Source organism: Pongo abelii, chromosome 1, assembly GCF_028885655.2.
Source record: "Pongo abelii isolate AG06213 chromosome 1, NHGRI_mPonAbe1-v2.0_pri, whole genome shotgun sequence".
Taxonomy (NCBI): domain Eukaryota; kingdom Metazoa; phylum Chordata; class Mammalia; order Primates; family Hominidae; genus Pongo; species Pongo abelii.
The window spans coordinates 82,060,825-82,085,902 of NC_071985.2; the positions used below are offsets into that span (position 1 = coordinate 82,060,825).

General features: G+C 35.2%; 1 protein-coding gene across 13 annotated transcripts in view; it reads right to left on the reverse strand.

Annotated features, from left to right (window-relative positions):
- DCAF6 (DDB1 and CUL4 associated factor 6) overlaps window positions 1-25,078 on the reverse strand; it is a 138,017-nt gene continuing 112,939 nt past the window's right edge. For 8 of the 13 annotated variants that reach the window (XM_024256686.3, XM_024256779.3, XM_063713077.1 and 5 more), the window contains 5 exons: window positions 12,122-12,260; window positions 10,115-10,271; window positions 9,391-9,479; window positions 7,395-7,500; window positions 4-469 (listed from right to left, as the gene is read on the reverse strand). In XM_024256686.3, coding sequence (XP_024112454.2) covers window positions 405-469; window positions 7,395-7,500; window positions 9,391-9,479; window positions 10,115-10,271; window positions 12,122-12,260 — 556 coding nt within the window. In that variant the 3' untranslated portion in view covers window positions 4-404. 13 annotated transcript variants of the gene reach the window in all.

The following is a 25,078-nucleotide window of genomic DNA, read 5'->3' on the forward strand; positions in this document are numbered from 1 at the left end:
GGGTATCTTAAAACAACCAGTTTCTTTAATTAGAAAGCAACAATCATGCAAATGGCAAGTGTAGAAATTTATTTGAACCAACATTTTCACTATGATGAAAATTATTCTTCAACATTGATCCAAGCTCCCACATGTGAAGGTTAGGGAAAATATTGCACTTTGCATTTTCTAGCACTCCTCATACACGGCAAAAAGTTTTAAAAACATTCTGCTAGTTTTGTTTTATACAATCTCCCAAATTCATGCACACAATCATTCCAAACCAATGTTAGGTTATCCCAAAAAAAGGGAAAAACTCCAAAAACCATAACCTTAAAATTGCACTAAAGCTCTGTAAAGAAAAAAATATAATAAATGTCTTATACAAATTTCAGAACATTTAAGTGCTTGCCAAAAAGAGTTTATTATTCCTCATCCTCATTTTCATTCTCTTGACCAGAGCCTTCTGATCTGTCACCCTCCAACCGGTCTGGAAACACAGATAAGAGAATTGCAAAGAGAAATACTTTTAGTAATTACAATTATTAATATTTTTCAATGCCTTTTATTTAAAACACATTAAAAATCAGTTCACCACTATGTGTGGATGTTTTTTAGAGGCAAATAAAAGAGTAAAGGAAACACAGTATTATTAGCTTTGATTATGCATGTTATTCTAAAACATGTAAAAATGAAAAAAGAAACCCACTCAAAATCTTGGTATATTATGTTTTACTGCAGTGGTTGTCAAACTGTGTTCTTTGGAGTCTAGGTTTCTAAGGAGGTACATCAGGTGCTGCAAAGGGGAGTGAGGAGGCAGCTGTGTGAGAGAAAATATGTGGACCATTGTTGAGGATTTGTGTAATTCTGTTTGTAAAAAGATTTTTTTAAATTAAATACTATGTTCCAGGCATTGCGATAAAACCTGAGAATACAATGGTGACCAAAACAGATGTAAGCTTCTGGTCTCAAGGAGCTTATTTAGGTTAAATACTCAAGTGAATATAAAATTACAAACTGGTGAGTACAGTATGCTCTCTCAAGTTTTCAGGATTTACACTTGCTATTCCTCTGCTTCAGATACTTTTGCCCAATTCTTTAGCTATAAAGGTTTACTCATCTCAGTACAACTATTATCCCCTTTGTGAAACTTTTCCTGGACATTTCCAAACAGGCTATCTGCAGAATTACGAACTCCCTCCTCCACATTCTAGAATATCTTGTATGAACTTCATAATGATGATCCTAATTACAGTAATAGTTGTTTGCATGTCTTCCTGCAGACCAGACTGTGAGTTCCTGGAGGGCAGGAGTTACTTCTTTTTATCTTTATATCCTCAGAGCCTAGTATAGGATGTTCAATGAAGGTTTACTGAATAAATGAATATAAGTTTTATGAAGGTAAGATACATTACATGAGGGTATTGTGAAGAAGGCGACAGCATAAAATCACTACCACCACTGAGATGGAACTAGGATGTTTCTGCCCCAGAAACATTTCCACATAGTAACATGGAAAATATTAAGGTTAAGCATAAGGAAAACAGTTCAGTCCCACTGTCAACAGCAAGAGAAGACTGAATCCTGAGATTTTATTTATTATCTACACAGGATTAACTGCTCCCACTGGATCCTAGGTCAACAGCACCAAGAACAGTACACTGAAGGGACTATATGTCCCTTTTAATTGTTTAATTGTCCAAGTGAATTAGATTAAATCTCCTCTATGCCAACTCTAATCCAGTGTCAAACCAGTAAGATAATGTATGTGTAACCTTTGTAACCTTAATTATACAAATAGGTATTGAATACAAATAAGTATTCAATTTCTTACTAATCTATAAAGGTCTATTCAAATCTTATTTTCATTTATTTTATAAATATGTATTGAATACAACAAATAAGTATTCAATACATACTTATAAAATAAATGAACAAAATAAGATTTGAATAGACCTTTATAGATCAGTAAGGAATTTCAACAGTGGAAGAATTTCTGACCAATAAAAGGCTACATAAGGGATATTAGTATAAAAAAAATTACATTGTATTTATTGTGTGATACTTTCAAAAGAGAACAAAACATGAAGTTGCTATTCTACTTACGTAGGGCTCAGGAATGGGAATCCTGAGTATGACTGAATATATTCAAGAAACCTATCCTGTCATGTTAGAGCATGATGAAGCAGTAATGGCCTACCTCAAAGTTGGCAGGCTTCTTACTCAAATTTCTTTTGGTTGTCACATTATAAAGAAGATGGGATAATAGAGAGTTAAGAAAAAAATGTCACAGCCTTTAAATCAGGGAGTTTGCAGTAGAGGTTAGACTTTTACACTCAGAGGCACACAATAAAGAGACAAATGAGGGCCAAGAGTCTTTTACGATAGGTCACAGAATAAGTGACAGTGGCTTCTGAAATGAGGAAAGCAGAATAGTTGTTCTCTCCTCAAATCCAATTCATTTAACTGATGCATAGTCACCTCTTCCAGAATGTAAGCCCAACTTCTCAGAATTAATTAAATCTTCTGTTCAGGAAATGCTACTGAAGTAGTAAGGCTGCAAAGCAGTTAACACTTACACAAATCTCTGGTTGGCAATTATAGACAAGGAGGTCTGAAGAACAGTGTGTTCTTTTAAATAAAAACTGGAAATAAGAATCACTTCTATGTATACTGTTTTTCTTTTTCTTTTTTTTTTTTTTTTGAGACCAAGTCTTGCTCTGTCGCCCAGGCTGGAGTGCAGTGGCGCGATCCTGGCTCACTGCAACCTCCACCTCCCGAGTTCAAGCGATTCTCCTGTCTCGCCCTCCCGAGTAGCTGGGACTACTGGTGCGTGCCACCACACCCAGCTGATTTTTTTTATTTTTAGTAGAGATGGGGTTTCTCCATGTTAGCCAGGATGTCTATGTATACTGTTTTTCAAAAGTAGCAATGTCAAATTGCTTTTGTAAATAAGGTTTACATTTGTAGAAAGGTTCCTTTTATTCTGTTAGAGTATTTCTTCAGGAAATTATTTTTGGCTGGGGAAGATATGATATGAAGAGATACTGAGTTTGCTGCAGAGGGAGGGAATGTAGATAAGAAAAAAATTTCCCAATGGAAGCCTGTGTTCCACAAAAAACACTGTTGTTTTATTTTCCAGGCTAATCTTTACAAAGAATTTATTTACTTTCTTTAAAAGAAATAATACAAACTCATTGTTAGCTAGAGATTTGATACTAGATGTGTACTTATTTACCAGAATACTCAGTATTTGTTAAGCAACTACTATGTGGTAGGCACTGTTTTAGGAGCCTAAAGACCCAGCTGCAAATTAAGACAAACTGGGTCTCTGCTCTTTATAAGCTTACTTTCTAAGGAGGAAGATAGACAACAAACAAGGTACCACCTGTATTTTCCTCCTCTAATCTGTAATAAGACAATAAATAAAGAAATTAAAGCTTAAGAGTGGTAAGTACTTGAGGAAAATAAGGCAATGAACATGAATGACTAAGTGAGAGGGAAGATATGAGAAGACACAGAAAACAACTTTAGATTGGGTGAGCAGGGAAGACTTTTCTTTTTTTTTTTCTTTTTTTTTTCCAGACTGATTCTCCCTCTGTCACCAGGCTGGAGTGCAGTGGTGTGATCTCGGCTCACTACAACCTCCAACTCCTGGGTTCAGGCGATTCTCCTGCCTCAGCCTCCCAAGTAGCTGGGACTACAGGCATGCGCCACCACACCCAGCTAATTTTTGTATTTTTAGTACAGACGGGGTTTCACCATGTTAGCCAGGCTGGTCTCAATCTCCTGACCTCGTGATCTACCCGCCTCGGCCTCCCAAAGTGCTGGGATTACAGGCGTGAGCCACCGCGCTACCAGGGAAGACTTTTCTAAGGAGGTGATATTGGAGGTAAGACCTCAATTGTATGTGAAGTCCTGGGGGCAAAGTTGGGCAGAGGAACAAGTGAAAAGGTCCTAAATGTGCTACTAAGCTTGACAAGTTTGAGGAAGAGAGGCCAGTATGGCTAAAATGTAGTGAGCTAGAAAAAAAGGTGGACTGAGCGCAAGTCAGAGGTTGGCAGAATGTATGTCATGTAGGACCTTGAAGGCCAGAGTAAGAAGTCTGGGTTTTACTTTAAGAGCAATAGGGAGTCCCTGAGAATTTTAAGAGGGGGTAGTATCTAATTTGTGTTTTAAAAAGGTGGTAGCAGACTATAGCCCATGGGCAAATACAGCCCACTGACTGATTTTGGTTTTGTTTGGACAGAGTCTCGATCTGTCACGCAGGCTGGAGTGTAGTGGTGCAATTTTGGCTCACTGCAACCTCTACCTCCCAAGTTCAAGTGACTCTCCTGCCTCAGCCTCCCAACTAGTTGGGATTACAGGTGTGCACCACCACGCCCAGCTAATTTTTGTATTTTTGTATTTTTAATTTTTTTAATTTTTTATTTTTATAAAGACGGGGTTTTGCCATGTTGGCCAGGCTGGTCTTGAATTCCTGACCTCAGGTGATTCACCTGCCTCACCCTCTCAAAGTGCTGAGATTACAGGTGTGAGCCACTGTACCTGGCTCTGTTTTTATAAATTAAGTTTTATTATAACAGAGCCATACCTGTTCATTTACATATGATCTATGGCTGTTTTTGCATTACAATGGCAGAGTTGAGTGGTTACAATAGAAACCATATCTGGCTATTAACAAAAAAATTAACTGACCTGTTTTGAAAGGATCCCTCTGGCTGCTGTGTGAAAATCAGACTGTATGAGGACAAGAGAAGTAGAAGCAGGGAGATCAAGGGTATATAAATATTAGGTCTATTCTGGAGTAAAGTTAGTATCACTTACTGAGGGAGTCAATCTGTGAACAATTTAATAAGTGATTGTGATCTCAATAGGATGACAGGCTTTGCAAACCCATGACAGAGAAATGATAACTATCTGTGCCAAGATCCAGAGGTATAATGGGAAGAATGTCAAGAGATACTGCAGGGTTTTATAAGACATGTTAACACATTTGGACTCTACCCTAAGAACATGTGTGGGCAAAGGAGAATTTTAAGCAGGGCAGTAAAATGATTCTAAGACATTCTAGAGGAGTCTAGAATGATCCATGCAAACCATTACCATCTTTCCAAAGCCTCTCAAAGCTTCCAGGAATGTCAGAACTGCCTTTCCATCTCAAGTGGCCACTAGACTAGCAGTCTTTGGTGCATTATTCATGAGATTAATTTTGGTTGCTTTTTAAAAATGTAGAAGCTTAATCTCTATCCAGCTAAAATGAACCAGAATCTTTAGCAGGTGAGACCTAGGTAAGTATTTGTAGTTTGTAAAACCCGTACAGATGATTTTAAGAGGCTCCTTCATTAAAAATCACAGCTCCAACAGAAAGAAACTGTCTTGTATCTATTCCCTGGACTTCCTAGGAAGCCTTCTGGAGTAATGGATGAGCCGAGAGGTACTTTGTGGCTACCATGTGCTTATTTGATCCAAGTCCATTTTTAACTCTCCTGAATATGCACACATTATTGTACTTGGACTACAGGACACTGGATAGGAGAGGAAAAGAGGGGTTGACTAACTGACCCATCAAATAACTAGATATGTTAAAGATAAGGGCAGCAGAAATGTTAACTCTTGGGCACTTTATTCTATCTAGTATTTTGTGTAAGAGAAGCAAGAAGATAAGCTGACTAAACCAACTAGAAATTGTCTTTTTGATTGCTGGCAAAAATAAATGAAACAGAGAATTTTTATATTATAAAACATCTTATCTAATTCTAAAACCAAAGAGGGATGGTAGTGGCTATTAACTAACCAACCATTGCTATGTTAGCACAAATAGATTTTTGTGCAACTGGAAAGAGAATTTTCTGCAGGAAAACTACTGAGGAAGAGCCATCCACTAGATAAGAGTAAGCACATTTTAGGTGTCGTTACCAGTAAATGTTTTTCTTGTTTTAAAATGCTGCTTCCTCAAATGTGAAATTCAAATGGATGAATTTTAAGGGTTACTTGCTGTTACTGAACAAAATATATTTTTAAAAAGTTACAGTGTTATTACAATTTAATAATACAGGAACCCAAAGAAGTATTACAAAAACATTTTGTTGGTCTACTAACATTTTTTGTTTACATTCCAGGTTTATTTTTTGTTGTTGTTTTCACCATTTGAAGTTTTCCCTCTTTCCTGGTAAAAGTTAATATTTACATTTGAGGATTATTTTCTAATTATTTTAATTACAAACATATGGGTCTTCTTTCAATTTTTCAGATGTGCTACACTCTCTCCTCTAGGGCTTAGAAAAACGCTATACGCTGTCTACTTTCTGTGGAATACTTGTCTCCATTCCCCACTCTCTCTGAGGAAGTGATATTTAATTCACTGCTTATGCAGTTCTTACAGTAAGAAGTTATCTCAACAGAGTGAAGATGGGAGGGGACAGCACGATTATAAAAACCCTGAGGTGGGAAAGAGTTTGGTGTATCCCCAAAAATCAAAGAGGGCCAGTGTGGATGGAGTAGTCACAGAAGAAAAGAATGCTGTAAATCAGCTAGAATAGTTTGAGATTAGATCATCCAGAGGTTTGCATGTCATATGAATGATTTGAATATATTCCTGTAAGTGAAATTTATAGGTCAAAGGGGAGCAAGGGCTTGGAAGCTAATTTCAAATTCTGGCTTTAATATTTATCAGTTGTGTGACTTGGGCTAAGTTATTACAAATAACCTACTTTGTAAAGGATTGGAGGTAAATGAGGATAAAGCTGTGAAATAATTAGTATAAGCCTGATACATTATAGTTACTTTATAAATGGTAGCTATTATTATTAAATGATAGCTAATACCAAACGTATAGAGACATTTATAAAATCAGTGAAGAGTGATAAAACTCTTTTGTTTGATAAATATATTCTGCTTATAACAGATACTAGACCTTTTCTTTTGTTATAAATTATTCAATTCCTTCTTGAACATTAGTTGTAATATATGCATTTTTATGTATCTGTGGCACTGCACCTCACAGTTGATCTAAAACAAAAAAATATTCAAAAAGCAAACTGAGGTATGTTTCATTTCTTAGCATGTCACATTTATTTCTGTTTGGTTTTCAACAAACCTACCATTAAAGAATATGCACTATAATATATCTTAAGGTTAATAGTACGGTCCTGTACTCTAAGAAAACAGCAGCTGATAAGAGTTTTTACGTGACTCTGGTCTTTTCATTTTGACCGTTTTACGACAAATGTAGTTCACGAGGAACTAAGTTCCTGTGCTAAGATCAAGCATTCACAGAAATCCTAGTTTAGAAGTTAAGCTACCCTTATTTTGTGATATTAAAAAATATATATAAACCCCTTTAAAGCAGATCTTAAATAATAATATATTTTCAAATATAAAAATGGTTTTAGTAGTATACTTAAAGTTCCTACCAGCTCGGATATGATTCAGTGAAGCCAACATCCTCAACATGAAAGAGGCTGGAACTGTAATGGTGTTTCTAGTTTCTTCCAGCATGAGTTCATTTCGAGTTATAACCTACAAGGCAAGTTAAAAATCATATCAAAGATCATAGAGTAACTATATTTTTTCCTTGAATATCAGGCAAACAGTAAACAATCAGCCAGTACCAGGAGGAATTACTTCATTCTTTATGCATCTGATGTCTGTATTTCTGCCTTAAGTCTATTCAATGCCAAATAATCACTGTAACTTGTATTTAAAGGAGGAAGGTCAGAGAACACAACTCTTTCAAATGGCAGAAAAACAAAGGTCAAACTTTGAGGCTACTTAAAACATTTAAGAATTTAATTTAGCTTTTACTTGCAATTTGTTTCTCAGAGCCATTTACTTTGTTGGCTCCTTGTTTTCCCTATAGGAGAACTGATAACTTTAGTGATGAAATACAGTTAAATTATTATCCATGGGCCACTTGAATCCCTTGAGAAGATGTTACCTTGACTGAGGCAGAGTAGTCTTGAAAAATAGATTTTTGGGCAAGGGTTAAGAAGGAACTGAGCCTTAAGTACCAAGAATAGGATTACCTGAATATTCGTGAACACCCAGAGATGCAATATGTAACCATGAGCAAAGGAAAAAAGTGGAAAAGCAAAAACCATGGCAAAGGAAAAAAAGGATGAAAGAAAGAGTATGAGAGGAAGAGAAAGATGCTACTCTGATCAACAGTTTCCCCAATACTGAAATAATAAATTCCCAACTCATCAGGGTGCCCCACAGGGCCCTTCACAATCTTACCCTCACCTACCCATTTAGTTTGATTAAGCTACTTTTGTGCATGTACTCTAGGGTTTCAGGCACACTGATGGTTCATTTACCCTTTCATGCTTTGGCACATGCTGATCCTTCTGTCTTAAATGCTGCTTTGCTCCCTGTCTGCCTGGTGAACTATTCTCAGACTTCTGTCCAATTCTTATTTCTTCTGTGAAGACCTCTCCATCCTATCTACCCCATTTACAAACACAGCTATTCCTCTCTGTTGGCTTTCGAAACACTATGTGTATACTATTGACTGACACAGACCCCACTATGGTATGTTCTAGCTGTTTACATTGTCCTTCCCACTAAACTCTGAGGGTAGGGCTTTATCTTTTTTACACCCAGCATTATGTATACAATACATCAAGTGTTTTATAAATGCCTATTCAATGAGTGAAAGTATACATGGTAATTGTGCTACGAACAGTCAGTGTTAGTCTAGAGTAGTGGTTTTCCAACTTACTAACATTTTTAGCAATGGATTCTCATTTTCATAGGAAATAGTATATGAGAACCCACAAATAAAAACCCTGGTTGAAGTTGGGGAGGAAAGGCTCAGAGTAATGCCTTCCTATTATCCACCTTCCCTCTCCCATCCCAGAAGAAATCCAGAGCTCCAAAGAACTCAGGTTGAAAATACTGTTTTAACAGGCTTAAAAAAATCTTAAAATATAATAATAAAGGAAAAGATTCTTCACTCATTTGTTCTGCTATATACTAATCCTGAAAAACAAAGTTCCATTTCCTTTTTAAGAAAAATTCAAAATGGAAAAATAGCTGTACTAAAAATGGAAAAATTGCTAGGCTTTTGGAGAAACAGTTATAATAAAATTATTTTCTTAAAAGGACAGATTTTTTTGTGTGTGATTCTTTATTGTAATAACATGAATACTTAAACCTGTTTTTCTGAAACTACTATACACCTAATCTGGTGTTACCGATGATGAATATTATAATTAGTAAGCTACTATTTTGATTTTACCTCCCTAGTATTATAGACATACTTTTATCTTAATTTTTCTTTTTCTTAAAATTTGACCTCTTTAACTGCATTAGCTTGTTTCATGTTAGCAACTAATAACTTTTTTCTTAGGGAAGCATTTTAGGAACAAATTGAAATATGGTCTACAGTAAGTACAATAAAAATCTTACTTCATCAGCAAGTTTTCGGTTAAAAATCCTTGACTCTTCTAATGGTGACCAGATCTTTATGTCATAATCTATGCCAGATGAGGCTAAAACTAGAAATAAAATTTACATATTAATATGAAGCCTAGAAACATGCCATTAATTCAGGATATGCTTATATTATGCATATATGTATATATAGCAAAACTGAGCTTGAACAGCAATTGTACACTATATATTTAACTGTTAATTGAAAATATTATTTTGACAATTTGCTAAATGTTATCCTAGAACATAATTTTAAGACCATGTTGAAGTCACTCAGATTCATTGTTGAAGTCACTTATTCATTGTCTTTTATGAGATATGTGAGCAATTTCAAAAAACAGACAAGAGCAATGCTCTTTTGTTCTGATAAATTAATTCAGATATGTGAAGACTAAAAATGACTGGATGTTCAATTTGGATATGCAATAAAAAGTTCAGTCACACTAAACCTCTTACAGCTTGTAAAACTTAGAAGAAATATTGGGAGAATAAACTTTTTAACCTATTTCCTTTTACTTTGTGCAAAAAGCAGATTATAGGTGTGTTTGAAGCTCAAGTTCAGCTGCAATTGACTCTAGTGGTGCCTAGTCAGATAGTTTGGATTATTCTTATAATATTAACAACTAAAAAAAAATAATTTTGTATGACTGATGAGTCATACAAATAATTTCTAGCCCTCGTCCTAGAAAAGATATCTTACTTGGGTCAAACGGATGTGGCTGCAGGCAGTTTACCACATGATTATCAGCTTCCAGCAGCATCAAATGCTCAGCAGTGTGCCGATCCCAGATGAAAATGTGGCCACAGTCAGAACCACTCATTACAAAGTTAGCACCCCAGAAATTGGCTTCTTTTATCTAAGGGTTAAAAAAAATTATTTAAAAATTCAAATTAAAGTTATTAAAACAAAGATTTATGCCATTCTTACATTTTTTTCTTTTTTTTTAATTCTTACATTTTTAAAAAAACTGGCTTAGAAAATAGTAAAATTAAAAATTGATGCTGGGCGCAGTGGCTCACATCTATAATCCCAGCACTTTGGGAGGCCAAGGCAGGAGGACTGCCTGAGCTGAGGAGTTTGAGACCAGCCTGGACAATACAGTGAGATCCCCTCTCTATAAAAAAAAATTGACAAAAATCTGTCTTCTAGCTTCTTTAAATTATGATAGGCATTCATCAGCAAGGGTAAGATGGCAGTAAGTAATAGAAAATCCCCTGTAAGAAGAGGGACTTACTTCTATTGAATACTATTGAATAGTATTGTTCAATACTATATTTACAGCACCTGAAATGGTACTTGGGATACAATAGGTGCTTAATTATTAACTGCTAAATGAATGAATAGGATTTCTGGGTTTTGGACAGTATAATGGTAATTTATATATATGTTGCTGAACTTTCCAAAAATTGTACCAATTTAGCTTTATAAGACAATGAAATAATTCACAGAAAAAAGAAATCATCTTTTGTATTTTGCTTTAGACCCAAAGAATAGAAAGCACCAATTTTTTCATTAGCTATTATAAGCTAACACAATTGAGAAAGATATAAACATACTTAATTTTATGAAGCAGAATCAAAGGCATATGATATACTGGAATAGTTATAATGACGTTTTTAAATGAATGCACATGAATGAAACATCAAAAATCTTTGTATTTCAAACAAGGATTTTAAAAAATTTTAACTGCAGCTGCTACTTTGCCATTTTTGGTGCTCTCACAAAAGAGGGGAGACAATTTTATTGTTATCTGAGCTACTGTTAAATTTACTTATCTTCTCTTTTCTCACTCCTTCCTCTAATTATTTTCATGCTAACTTTTAGGCAATAAAATGCAAGAAATATAAATTGGTTACTTCTATTAATAATGAGTAACCTTTTAAAAATGAGTAAATTGTTACTAGCAATGATATTTATAGAAAGAGCTAATTACTTCCCCACCCCAAATGTTAATTTTTTAACCTAGATCCTAAAGAAAGCAAGCTACAAATTCATCAGCAAGGGTAATATGGCAGTAACATGGATTAAAACTGATTCTGTAGATACCTTCTGATGATGCAATGAATATGAGGAGAACACCACTTTCTAGTTATGAAGGGATCAGAGTAACAGTTACACTAGTCATCTCAAAAACTTTTCTTATTAAGTAATTAGTATTACACTGGGTGTAGAAACTTGTAGATCGTAAAAACTACAAAAGATCTTAGAGATCTTTCTGGTCTATTCTTATTTCATCTGGTAAGTCACTAAAACAAATTTTCACTTGTCAATCTTAAAAATAGGTATAAAGTGGCCTGACTATATTTTGCAATCAACTTAGATTTTATAGATCCAAATCCTTCTCTCCAAAACTAACAAAGAATGCTAATACAAGCTTAAAAAAAAAAAAAATCCACCAGAAACTTTTCAGGTAGATAGCAAATGTGAGAGAGAGAGAGAGAGAAAAAAAAAAAAAGCAATGATTACTTGTATAAACTAAAAATTTTTTTAATCTGCATTTTTTTAGTAGAGTTTTCTTGTAAAAAATAATGGTCTTTCACAATATATTATAGGACTAAAAGAACCATGTTGGATAAAGAGATAACTGAAGATTTAATAATGTAATACTGAAATCCCATTGGCAATATATGAAGATAAATCATTATGGAAAAACATTCAGAGTATGAAACTGCAATTTCACCAAAAAATGCCATGAACATTTGGTACCATTGTCCTGGAGTTGCGATGGCCTTTATAAACCATTTTTACTAGTGGCCTTCTAATGTTCAAAGTATCCAATTCTTCCATTTCTTTCCTTTCTTTTCTCCGTCTGAAGAACTCCTGAATACGGGCAACAGCAGAGCGTCTATGAATTACATATTAAAAAACAAAAATAAATAAAAATATTCACAAAGAATAATGAGCAACTTATGAAAATATAGTAAGTCTAGGAAATACATAAACACACTATCTCAATAAGGCACCCCCAACCAAAAGCATAAAAACGCAGACACAACAGTGAGACGTCAGACTAGTTGAGTTACTACAACAAAGTATTTTAGTTAAGAGATCACTTAGAAATTTGGTACTGGATGAAAAGTAAAGGCAATAGCATGCAGCAAACTGGTTTTTAAAGGGCTATTTTATAAAAACATAATACAGACAAAATTCATGTGCAATTTTACTACAAATACAACAAATTTTATCCAATGTTCTTTTCCCTCTTCTCCATATTAAGAAAATACATAAAGATAAATGAAAAGAAACTAAAGGTAATATATAATAGCAGTGGATAGACTTCTATTTTGATATTTTACTTAAAATGTTGTTTAAAGATGTTCCAAAAACAGACTACTTTAGGTAAAAAGAATAATGAAACCCCATCCCTACTAAAAATACAAAAAATCAGCCAGGTTTGGCAGCGGGCGCCTGTAGTCCCAGCTACTCGGGAGGCTGAGGCAGGAGAATGGCATGAACCTGGGAGGTGGAGCTTGCAGTGAGCCGAGATCGTGCCACTGCACTCCAGCCTGGGCGACAGAGCAAGACTCTGTCTCCAAAAAAAAAAAAAAAAAAAGAGTATTAATATATAAGCAATAAAACAAGGGCCTTCAAACAGCATCTTCTTTATGGACTCCATATTACGAATTTGGAACTAATGAAGCAGATTTTACTCTCTTAAGAAATGATTTGGTGACAGAACTGGGATTGAAGAACAAAGGACTCTTAAAAACTGATTTAACTATTAAAATAAAACTTCTCCTCTCCTAACACATATTACTTAATAATTTTGTCAGTTTGAATTTATTTAAAATATTATATTTTGACATATAATAGACCAAACATCCATAATCTTTAAAAAGGTTACAAATCAGTAAGAAAAACAGATCTCGTAACAGTTAACAAATATATAAAAGATGCTGTCTCACTAATAACAGGATAAAAACAAAAAACTGATCTTTTTATGTTTATTAGATTGAAAAGACTTTTATGTATACCAGAATGGTAAGAGTTCAGGAAAACAGGCATTACTGAGAGGAGTTTGAAAGTGGTTTTTACACATAAAAAAGATATTATAAACTTTTTACTAAATATAACACATATACAGGAAAGTTGAAAATCATAAGGTAAAAAGCTCAATGAGTTTTTGCAAACAAAACAGGCCCATATAATCAGCACCAGTATTTGGAAACAGTATAACCAGAATTCCTGAAGTCTCCTAAGTGCCCCATTTCTATCATTACTGTCCCTTTAAAGGAAACCATTATTCTGACTTCTGATATCATGAATTAATTTTGCCTGCTTGTGAACTTTAATTAAGTGGAATAATACATTTTTTTTTTATGTCTAGCTTCTTTAGCTCAAAATTATGTTTGTAAGATTCACCCATGTTGTACTTGGCTGTAGTTCATTCATCCTTTTTGCTGCAGAGTATTACTTGGTATAAATATATTAATATTTATCCATTCTACTGTTGGTGGACATTGGGTTGTCAACATTTTTGATTACTAATATTAGGCTACTATCCACATTTGTGTATGTCTTTTGGTGAACTATGTACATATTTATGTTGGATATATACCTAGAAGAGGAGCTGCTAGACCTCAGTATGTGCATAATGTTCTGCTTTACTAGATACTCTCAAACTGAAGATCTATTTGTAGTTTTCCAAAGTGGCTGTATAAATTTACACTCCCACCCATAGTGTAAAGTTCCAGTAAAATATATTTTTGAAGAGAAATTAAGTAATATAAGCTTTGACTCAGCAATTTAACTTTTAAAAAATGTATATTATAGAAAAACTTAAAATATGTAAATACACAAACTTTTTTTCACTGCACAACTGTAATTGAGACAGATTGGAAATAATCTAAATGTTCATATAGAAAGAATAGGTTAAATAAATTATGGCACATCCATACAATGAAATACTTATGCAGCCATTAAAAAGAATATGAATGATCCATAAACAACCACATGAAAGATATCACCATTATACTGCTTAATCTAAAACACAGGCTAAAGACTAATTCATAGAATAAAATTATATATGCATAGAAAGGGTTTGGAAAGATGGACACTAAATTGTGACTAACAATTTTTAAAATAATTATGTAACAATTATATACTTCTACTTTCATAATAAAAAGATGTTTACTTTTTCATAAACTAAATGGTATACTTTAAGCTATACAGACTTACTTAAAAAATGTGTTCAAAATTTTCTATGCTATCAAAGAAAAAGGAATCTCCACATACATTTTTAAGTCAGATACAGTTAGAAACTCCCAGAAAAGCTGACATGTTTAGTTTACTCTATCTCTTTCTGACTGGGAGGTGAGAATGGGAAGGATAGAGAGGTCAAATATTCTCGAAAGAGACATACTAAAGAGACATATGCTTGGATCTCTCATTTTTCTGAATGGAAGAAAAAGGAATAATGAATCAGTTACAAATATGTGATTAGCAAGAAACCAATAAAGAAAAAACTCTTTTGCTAAGAACGCAGAGTTATAGGTAGCAGAGGAAATAACTGTGTTGCTAAGCCAAAGGACATAAGAGCTATAAATGAGAAAAAAATTATGCAACAAGAATTTACATGGCAGCCCAAATCATTTATTTTATCACCTAGGCTGGAGTGCAGTGGCGGGATCTCAGCTCACTACAACCTCTGCCTCCCAGGTTCAAGCAATTCTCCTGCCTCAGCCTCCCAAGTACCTGGGACTACAGGCCTCCACTACATCTGGCTAATTTTTGTATTTTTAGTAGAGATGGGGTTTCACCATATTGATCAGGCTGGTCTCGGACTCCTGACCTCAAGTGATCCACCCACCTCAGCTTCCCAAAGTGTTGGAATTACAGGCATGAGTCACCGTGCCCAGCTTCAAATCATTTAAAACAAGATGTATGGACAAAATTAAGGCTGCATTAGTAAATGAGGTGGTAATAATTATGAGTAAACGAGAACTGTATCAAAGCATAAATGTTCATTTAAAAAGTATGCTCTAGGCCAGGCACAGTGGCTCACCCCAGTAATCCCAGCTACTTGGGAGTCTGAGGCAGGAGGGCTGCTTGAGCCCAGGAGTTCAAGACCAGCCTGGGCAACACAGTAAGATCCCATCTCTAAAAAAAGATGAAAAAAATTAGCTGGGCATGGTGGTACACACCTGTAGTCCCTGCTATTTGGGAGGCTGAGGTGGGAGGATGGCTTGAGCCCAGTAGTTACAGAATGCAGTGAGCTAAGATCATGCCATGTATTCCAGCCTGGGTAACAAAACAACTCTTAAAACAACAACAAAAACCAAAACTCAAAAAATCTACAGGCCAATTAATACAAATAATAGAAAAGGAATGTAGCTGGATACATAATCATATACAAGTTAACTGCATTTCTACATATCAGCAGGGGACAATTAGCCTAAATTTTAAGAGGAATGCATTTATAACAGCAACAAAAAGTGTCTTTAAGTTATAAAAAATATATGCAAAACCTGCTCACAGAAAAATAAAATGTTACTGAAAGATATTTTGTAAAAGGCCGAGGCTGAGTGCAGCTGTTCACACCTATAATCCCAGCAGTTTGGGAGGCTAAGACAGAAGGATCCCTTGAGCTCAGGAGTTTGAAACCAGGCTGGGCAACATAGTGAGACCCCATCTCCACAAAAAAATCACAAAAATAAGCCAGGAGTGGTGGCACACATCTGTGGTCCCAGCTACTCAGGAAGCTGAGGTGGGAGGATTGCCTGAGCCCAGGAGGTCAAAACTGCAGTGAGCCATGATCATGCCACTGCACTCCAGCCTAGGGGAAACAGCAAGACCCTGTCTCAAGGAAAAAAGAAAAAAAGGCCTAAATAAATGTAGACATAACTTTGTATTGTAAAGATAAACAATTTTCACCCAAATTTATTTTACAGATTTATTACAACTATAAGCATATTCTGATGACTTATTTGTAGAACTTAAGTTGATTATAAAATCAACCAAAGGACAAAGAATAGCCAAGATCCTTCTAAAAATGAATAAAGAGAAGGAAGGGTCTTGCCTTAGCAGCCGTTAAGATTTACTACAAAGCTATAATAATTACAAAAGTATGATACTGACAGAGAGACAGACAAATTGTCTGATGAAACAAAAGAGCCTAGAAACAAATCTGTTTTATATAAATCTTTGTAATATGACATAGGTGGGATAGCAGATCACTGGGAAAATTCACCATTTCATAAATGTACAGGGGAAAAATTGGCTATCTAAATGGGGCACGGAAAAGTTACACATATACATCATAAACAAAAATCAGTTCCAAATAAATTAGTAACTTAAATGTCAAAAGTAAAACTTCAAGAGGAAATTCAGATAAATTTTAAAATTCCAGATAAAGATTTTGTAAATAAAAGAAAGTGACAAGCATAAAAGATTGATAAAATTTAATGTGAAAATTAAAAATGGTTCATCAAAAAACAGCCTGAAAACAGTGAAAAAAATCATAAAATAGAAAAAATAGTTGTACACTAATACACAATAGTGGATTAGTATCAAAAATGCATTAAGAATTCTTATAAATCAATAAGGAAAAGAAAAACAACTCAATTAAAACAACCCAGTAGAAAACCAGATCAGGACCGGGTGCAGTGGCTCACGCCTGTAATTCCAGCACTTTGGGAGGCCAAGGCAGGTGGATCACTTGAGGTTTAGGAGTTCAAGACCAGCCTGACTAACATGGTGAAACCCCATTTCTACTAAAAATACAAAAATTAGCCAGGTGTGGTGGCATGCACCTGTAATCTCAGCTACCTGGGAGGCTGAGGCAGGAGAATCACTTGAACCTGGGAGGCAGAGGTCGCAGTGAACTGAGATCGTGCCACTGCACTCCAGCCTGGTGACAGCAAGACTCCATCTCAAAACAAACAAACAAACAAACAAAAAAACCAGATCAGGAGATCAGGCTGAAAAACATGAGATGCATAATCTTATTTGTAAATTGGGCAATGAACATCAAGACCATGAGATATTATTGTTTACCAAATCAATTAGAAAAATCAAGATATGTGACAACAAGAATCAGTGATGTGAATAAACATGATTTTAAAAAAATATTCTTAGATATTATATTTAATTTACACTTCCACTTTGGAAAACAATTTTAAATTATTTTGTAAATGGTCCATTCCTGGGTATATACCCAAGAAAAGCTGTTATCAGGAGAAATATTTCAGAATGCTCAAAGCAGCACTGTTAATATCAAAAACTAGAAACAACCTAAATGTCCATTAACAGGAAAATGGATAAACTGTGGTTTAGTCAAACATGGATTATTAGATAGCAGTAAAAATGATTGGGCAAGAGCTACATGTAACATGGATGAATCACAGTAAGATAATATCTGAGGAAAAAAGGAGTCCCAGTCTTGTATACAGTATGACATCATTTTTATATAAATTTCAAAAGTGGGTAAAAATTTATGTTTATATGTTTATGTTTTGTTTTTTAAAGCAAAGCATGATAACCATAACATTCAGGACACTGGTTACCACTGGTGTGGTAGGCAGATGGACAAAATAGGGTGAACAGGTAGATTTAAGTTACAGTGAGTTTTTTAGTTCTTGGATTGGTTGGTGGGCTCATGGGTGTCTAAAGAAAGAAAGAAAAGGAGCCAAGTATGAACTAACAATGATAGTGTGTCACAAACCAAGAATTATAAGAATACAATTCTCCCCTTCCTCAGGTTAGATTAGGGGTCCTTAATACTCTCAAAGCCCTGCAAAGCTCTCTCAATGCAATTACTGTATTGTAACTATGTATATGTGTCTGTGTATCCCACTGAACTGAGAGCTCAAGGAGGGTAGGCTTTGTGTTATCATTATCACCAGCACCCATCAGAGTATCTAGCACATAATAGGTTTATTGAAGTAACAAAATAATAGGTAAAAAATTGATTATCCAGCAATTTCAAAGCAATAATGAAACAGCTCAAAGTACCAATTATTATTCTATTTGGAAGAAACATTTAATGGAGAAAAAGAGTAAATCTGAAGGATGTAAAACTAATCTAAGAAAGTAAAACCTAGACTCCTGACTTTGTATTTTACTATTGCATATTCCAGAAAATCTGCAATCTTGGAGATAACTCCAAGGTTAAAGTATGACGTTACATGAACCAGAAACAGTCTATAAACCCGTTTTAAAAGTACTAGTAACATTTAGTAAAAAACTAGGCTAAAATATAAGCAGAAATTCATTAAATAGCACTAAAAATATGAATTAATTTGCATACCATTTTCAAGATGGTAAACCCTTTCATAAAACACCATTACACACAGGTAGAATGGCACAAATTAACTGATATTATAGGTATTATTTAAAATACCTTACAAGAGAACAAAGACTTTTTAGGGTAGAAAAAACAGCATAATCAAAGATTAGGAGAGGATAGACCAGGAATGAAATGACTTAAGTAATTCAGTTACCAAACAAGGTTATTATATAAAGGATACTGTACTATGGATAGAATACAAGAACATGACTAGAATTATAGCAGGTGAATTTTGAATAAATCTGTAGAAATAAATTCTTTACTGTGCAAAACACACAGTGAAAAACTAAAGGGAAATAAAAGCTTCTCCTAGTCCAGGTTTCTAAGGAACTCAATACTTGTCTAGAATTTGTTAGAATAATCCGGAAGCAGAGCATTTCTAAAACTTGGGATTTTTGTAGGTATTCCACGAAACAGGCTTATGATAAAGTAAGTGTGTAAAACGATATACTAAACAAAGCTTAAAGAGGTTTCTTGCTGTAAGTCTTCTCAGAGGCTTTATTACGCTACAGGTTCTTATGAATCTCACAAAGAGGTATACACAATGTAGTATTTCCCAAATTTTGTGACCACATTGTAGAGTATCAGAACACTCTGGACAACAGTGACCTTCATCTTCTTATTTTGTAATTAAATTATTCCATTCAAAAATAAATTGAGTGTGAATTTATTATTAAAAACTTGAGCCTGATTTTTTTCAATTCAAAGATTGAAGATCTACATTCTTACAAACATAGGAAAGCTATCCTCACCACCGTCTCCTTCAATAGAAGAGTTTCTGCAACAATTATTACATTTCTATGTCTCTACTTTCATAGTAGCTATAAAACTTTTCTATAAGAATCAAAGTTGCTGTGGGTATGTGTTAAAGATGCATTCCCCAGGCATAAATAAGAAAAAAGATATTAAAAGGATAAATTAAATTCCATGTATTTTTATGGTTCATTGGAAATGCTCATTATAATTCTGAACACCACTGTTCTTCAGTATATCAAGTTAAAAACCCCATCTCTACTAAAAATACAAAAAACTAGCCAGGCATGGTGGTGCGTGCCTTTAGTCCCAGCTACTTGGGAGGCTGAGGCAGGAGAACTGCTTGAACCCAGCAGGCAGAGGTTGCAGTGAGCCGAGATCACACCACTGCACTGCAGCCTGGGCGACAGAGTGAGACTCCGTCTCAAAAAAAAAAAACCAAACCCATATGTTCTTTTAATTTATACTATGTATACATTTTTCTTATATTAGCTTAGTAGTTCTTAGAAAAGAAAACCTCATTAATTTGAATCTTCTTATATGCAATCTGTGATTATTCAGACAGGGTGAAGCTAAAATTTACATTTAAATTATAAATTTTAAAATGTTTGCAGTCCAATTGAATCCTATAAATAAGAGTCTAGAAAAATGTTATTAAAAAATAAACATTTTAAGTGCTTTAAAACACACACTTGGTTTATAGTAAAAGCTATGTGCTATGGTTTGCATGTCCCCTCCAAAACTCGTGGTGAAACTTAATCCCCAATGTGGCAGTATTGAGAGGTGGGGTCTTTAAAAGGTGATTGGATCATGAAGGCTGCGCTCTCAAGAATGAATTAATTCACTTATAGATTAATAGGTTATCAGGTCAGTGGGGACTGGTGGCTTTATAAGAAGAGGAAGAGAAGCCTGAGCTTAGCCTTCTCATCATGTGATTTCCTGTGCCAGCTCAGGACTCTGCAGAGTCCTTGCCAGCAAGAAGGCTTGTACCATTGTGGCCCTGCAACCTTGGACTTCCCAGCCTCCGTAACTGTAAAAAACGCATTTCTTTCATTAATTACCCAGAAGATTTCTATCATAAGCAACAGGAAATGAACTAAGATACTATTAATATGTTAGTGTCATCTAGCTTTATCAACAAAAAAGTTCTATGTTAGAATTTCTGTCATTTCAACACGTATCTTTACAAGTATCTGAAATAAGTGAGGGAGATGGGTTGCTAGAGAGTATCTTGCTGTTTCTGCTCTTTTGTGGGGGAAGAAACTGGATTCTTTGCCTTACAATGTATTAGTAAACAAAGGTAAGGGATAGCAGGTCTGATGCTGCTATCTTTAGAAGGGTCTGCTTATAAGGCTGACCCTTGGCTGGTGTCTGAGAACTTGACTTTTGGCATGTTACATTGCTCTGCCTGCCTGGGACACAACCCTGTGGGGCCAGCTTGTGTAAACTGCAAAATTAACATGATTTGTGGTGAACACCTACTTTCCTTCCGGGTCTGGAATTCAGGTGACTGTGGTTAGGCACACAGGCAGAGGTGCCTACATGACCAGACCCCAGTAAACACCCTGGATTTTGAGTTATAAGCAGGCTTCACCAGGGCAGAAAAACTACACAAGTATTACTGTATTTTATTGGGAAGGGAGGTGCACATTCTGAAAGGGAGAACTTTGGAACATTGTGCCTGGATTCTTCCACTCTGTCTGATCTTTCCTTGCCATAATAAATCATAGCCATGATTGAAGTGCCTTTGATTCTTCTGAGTCTTTGTAGCAAACAATCAACTGTGTGGGGAGGCTGTGGGACCCCTGAAACAGTAATTCATTGGTTTCTCATTCAAGTTTTAGGAAGCAGAGAAAGAAAGCAAAAACCCATATCATGCAGGGAAATATGAATAAAAATTTAGTTAGCTAGAGTTTTTGACAAAAAGGTGTCTTTGCCAACTTTTATTTCTGTATGCATGTATGTATTACACTGTCCTTAAAGGTGCTTACATTCTTATATATGAAAACATACAAATATACAATGCACTGTGATAGGTAGTACAGTAGGTGTATATAAGGGCCCATATTTTTGATTAGGGAATATATGGGCCAGGAAAAGTAGCTTAAGATGATGTTGAAAGATGAGGTGACCCAAATGATGGTGATAGTGATGGGAGGTCTTTTCTGTTAGAGGGCTCAGAGTATGTAAAGATACGCTGACTTAAAGCAGCATAATGTATTCAGAGAACTCCAATAGTCCTCTGAATGTATTCAGTGACACTCCAAGTATGGCAATGTAGACAGCATGACCAATTTTTGGCAGCAGCTATAATATGAAGTGCCCTATATACCAGGCAAGGAAGCTGGGTTTGTTTCTTCTTTATATCATAAACAATGGAGAACTACTGAAAGCAGGAGTAGAAGGAGTTGGAGAACTCCCTCAGTACACCAGGTAAGAGGTGATGAGGTAGTAAAAGTAGAATGAAGAATAGGGGATGACTACCATTTTATTTACTATTCAAAGAAATATGGTACCCATCATTCAGAATCTTAGCAGATTATAGTAGAACACATTCCCCATTGTAAGACAGTCCCTAATGAAGATTAGTCATAACGGGCAGTAAATATATAAACATCTGTGATAATTTTATTTTTCTAATTTTGTCTATCTTAAGCAGAAGTTTACATTCTTTGAACATCTCCAATTGCTAAAAGGAGAAGCAGAACAAATGTGTGTTCACTGGCAGGAAAATACTGCCTTATAATTAGAAGTTTCCACCAGATAATCTCTACATAAGAAATAAATGAGGTAGAGAAGAATGAGTCTCACCTCATTCACTCTATAGGGAGGTAACTGTTACATTTTCTGCTTTACCATTGTTTATCAGTTCATGATAATCTCCACTTTAGTGTTTTAGCCTTTCTAAAACTCAATTAAAGCATCATGGTACTTTATAGTTGCAATTTTCATTATAAAACCAGAAACCAGCTTTGTGTACTTGTGATAAAAAGTATAAATCAGGATATCAAAAAACTCTGAAGCAAATTCCATTTTATTGTCATATAATTAATCAGAAAGTGGTAACTAGGCCAGATGCGGTGGCTCAAGCCTGTAATCCCAGCACTCTGGGAGACCAACATGGGCAGATCACTTGATGTCAGTAGTTTGAGACCAGCCTGGCCAACATGGTGACCATCCCTGTCTCTACTAAAAATACAAAAATTAGCTGGGCCTGGTGGTGGGCACCTGTAATCCCAGATACTCAGGAGGCTGAGGCGGGAGAATCACTTTAACTCTGGAGGCAGAGGTTGTAGTGGGCTGGGATTGCGCCACTGCACTACAACCTGGGCAACAGAGCAAGGCTACATCTTGGGGAAAAAAAAAAATAAAACAGTGATAACTAGTAATAATTTGAAAAAGTTACTTCAAATATACCTTAATGTTAAAACAGGCTAGAAACAACAGCACAAAAACAAAACAAGTTTGGGAAGCAAAAACAAATTTGAGACTTGTAGATGAGAATCCTCCTGACAATGAACCATAACCAGAAATTTCCATACATCTATTATATTTTTTGGCTTATTTCATGACTTCTGTATTTTTCATTAGGAACTCTACAAACTTTACATTTCTGATTGTTGCTATATGTTTCATGTTCAACTCTGTTTTAGAAACTGATGGTAAATAACAGATATATGCCTCTAGAGTTAAGTACAAGGTTGATTTTGTCAGCAAACCAGGTTTTGAGTAGGTGACTGATGTCATTGAGGTTCACTTTAAAGATCTACTCAAAAATATGTCCCATTGTCAGAATCAGAGAAGTGCTTGAGGCTTATATATCATCTTGATATGTGACACTATTTCTAAACTATTTATAAGGAAACAACTTTCTCGCAAAAATCAGAAACCTATACACAGATTTAGATTCAAGTACATTTTTAGTTATTGAGCTCAAGGAAAAGGAGCATATATGAATAAGAAAAAGTTGATAATTGTTATTCCAATCAAATTTAAAAAACATAAATTGCATTCTTCTACAAAATATCCAAAAAGAGTAACTGATATTTAAAGTACATCATTTCAGATTATAGTTACTTTGTCATATGACATATTTGAAGTGAACATCAGTCTGCACACAGGAAATTTCTTTTCATTCTATCCCCATGCAGTGCATGCAGCTAAATATAGTTTGTGGAAAGCAACCTGCTTTACAATGCTTAGCACTTAGAGTTCAGTAAGTTCAAAGGAAGTATTAACTGTTAATAGGAAAGGTGGTTAGCTGTGGCAAAAGAGGACCTGGCAAATCCATCATAAAAAAAAAAAATTACAAAGGAACATACTGAATTACCTCATTATTCTATCACCTATTGTTGTTCCTCTGATATTAAATCTAGTGAAGGGAACACAATAACTGAAATCACTTACAAAGACTTCAAAGAACCCAATATTTAAAGCATTAAGGACACCCTTTTTATCATCACTCATCTCAATTTAAAAAAAAAACTTTTGTTTCCCTTTGTGACTTAGGGCATTAAGCAAGGAATATATCAGTCAACTAAATGTATATGAAGAAATTAAGGAAACAGAAACACTCATTGAAGATAGAATAGAAGGAAGACATTGCACTTAATCCCTTTTATCTTTTAAATAAATCAGAACCCAATCCTGTCACAGTATGGGAAACTGCACTGGCTTATTATGAATACTATCCACTGGAACACATACGTGCTCCTCAAAGCTGAGGAGCTCTTTGGAAAATAAACAAATAAGCCCTAAGCTGATTCACTTGGCCTAACCACAAGACTATATAACAAATGAGCAAAGAATAACAGGGCTTTTAACTCCCTAGAAGTCCAGTTCTTTCTCTTTGACTACTTCTTTTCTCTCTGCAATTTTCTTTAATAAGGAATAAACTGCAATAATGAGAAATAAGGAAATCGTGGTTATAATGATGACTGAATAAATGCTGCCAAATTTACAGTACAAGGAATTTTGGCTTTAAAAGTGAGGGCTGCTGGGCGCGGTGGCTCACGCCTGTGGTCCCAGCACTTTGGGAGGCCGAGGCGGGTGGATCACGAGGTCAGGAGATCAAGACCATTCTGGCTAACACAGTGAAACCCCCTCTCTACTAAAACTACAAAAAATTAGCCAGGCGTGGTGGCGGGCGCCTGTAGTTCCAGCTACTGGGGAGGCTGAGGCAGGAGAATGGTGTGAACCTGGGAGGCGGAGCTTGCAGTGAGCCGAGGTTGCACCACTGCACTCCAGCCTGGGCGACAAAGCGAGACTCCGTCTCAAAAAAACAAAAAAAGTGAGGGCTATGCTCCATGGTCCAGAGTAGGCATATGGAACCAAATTTCTATGAAAATAATACTTTAAAAGTTATTAAAGGGCAATATAGGATAAATCCCTCTTTAGGGAAAAAATTGTTAGATCATCCTAACTGAGGCTATAATTAAAAACTATTCAAGACTATGTGAGGACTTATTCAGGAAGCTTTCTTAGATGCTTGTTTTTTTTTTCAGAGAGTAATTTAGGTTTTCTCTTGAGTTTAGAAACAGTAAGAGCTACCAATCAGGCCATCAAATCACTTACAACAGATTTGGCATTGTAAAAAAAAAAAAAATTATATGGCCTGGGCGCGG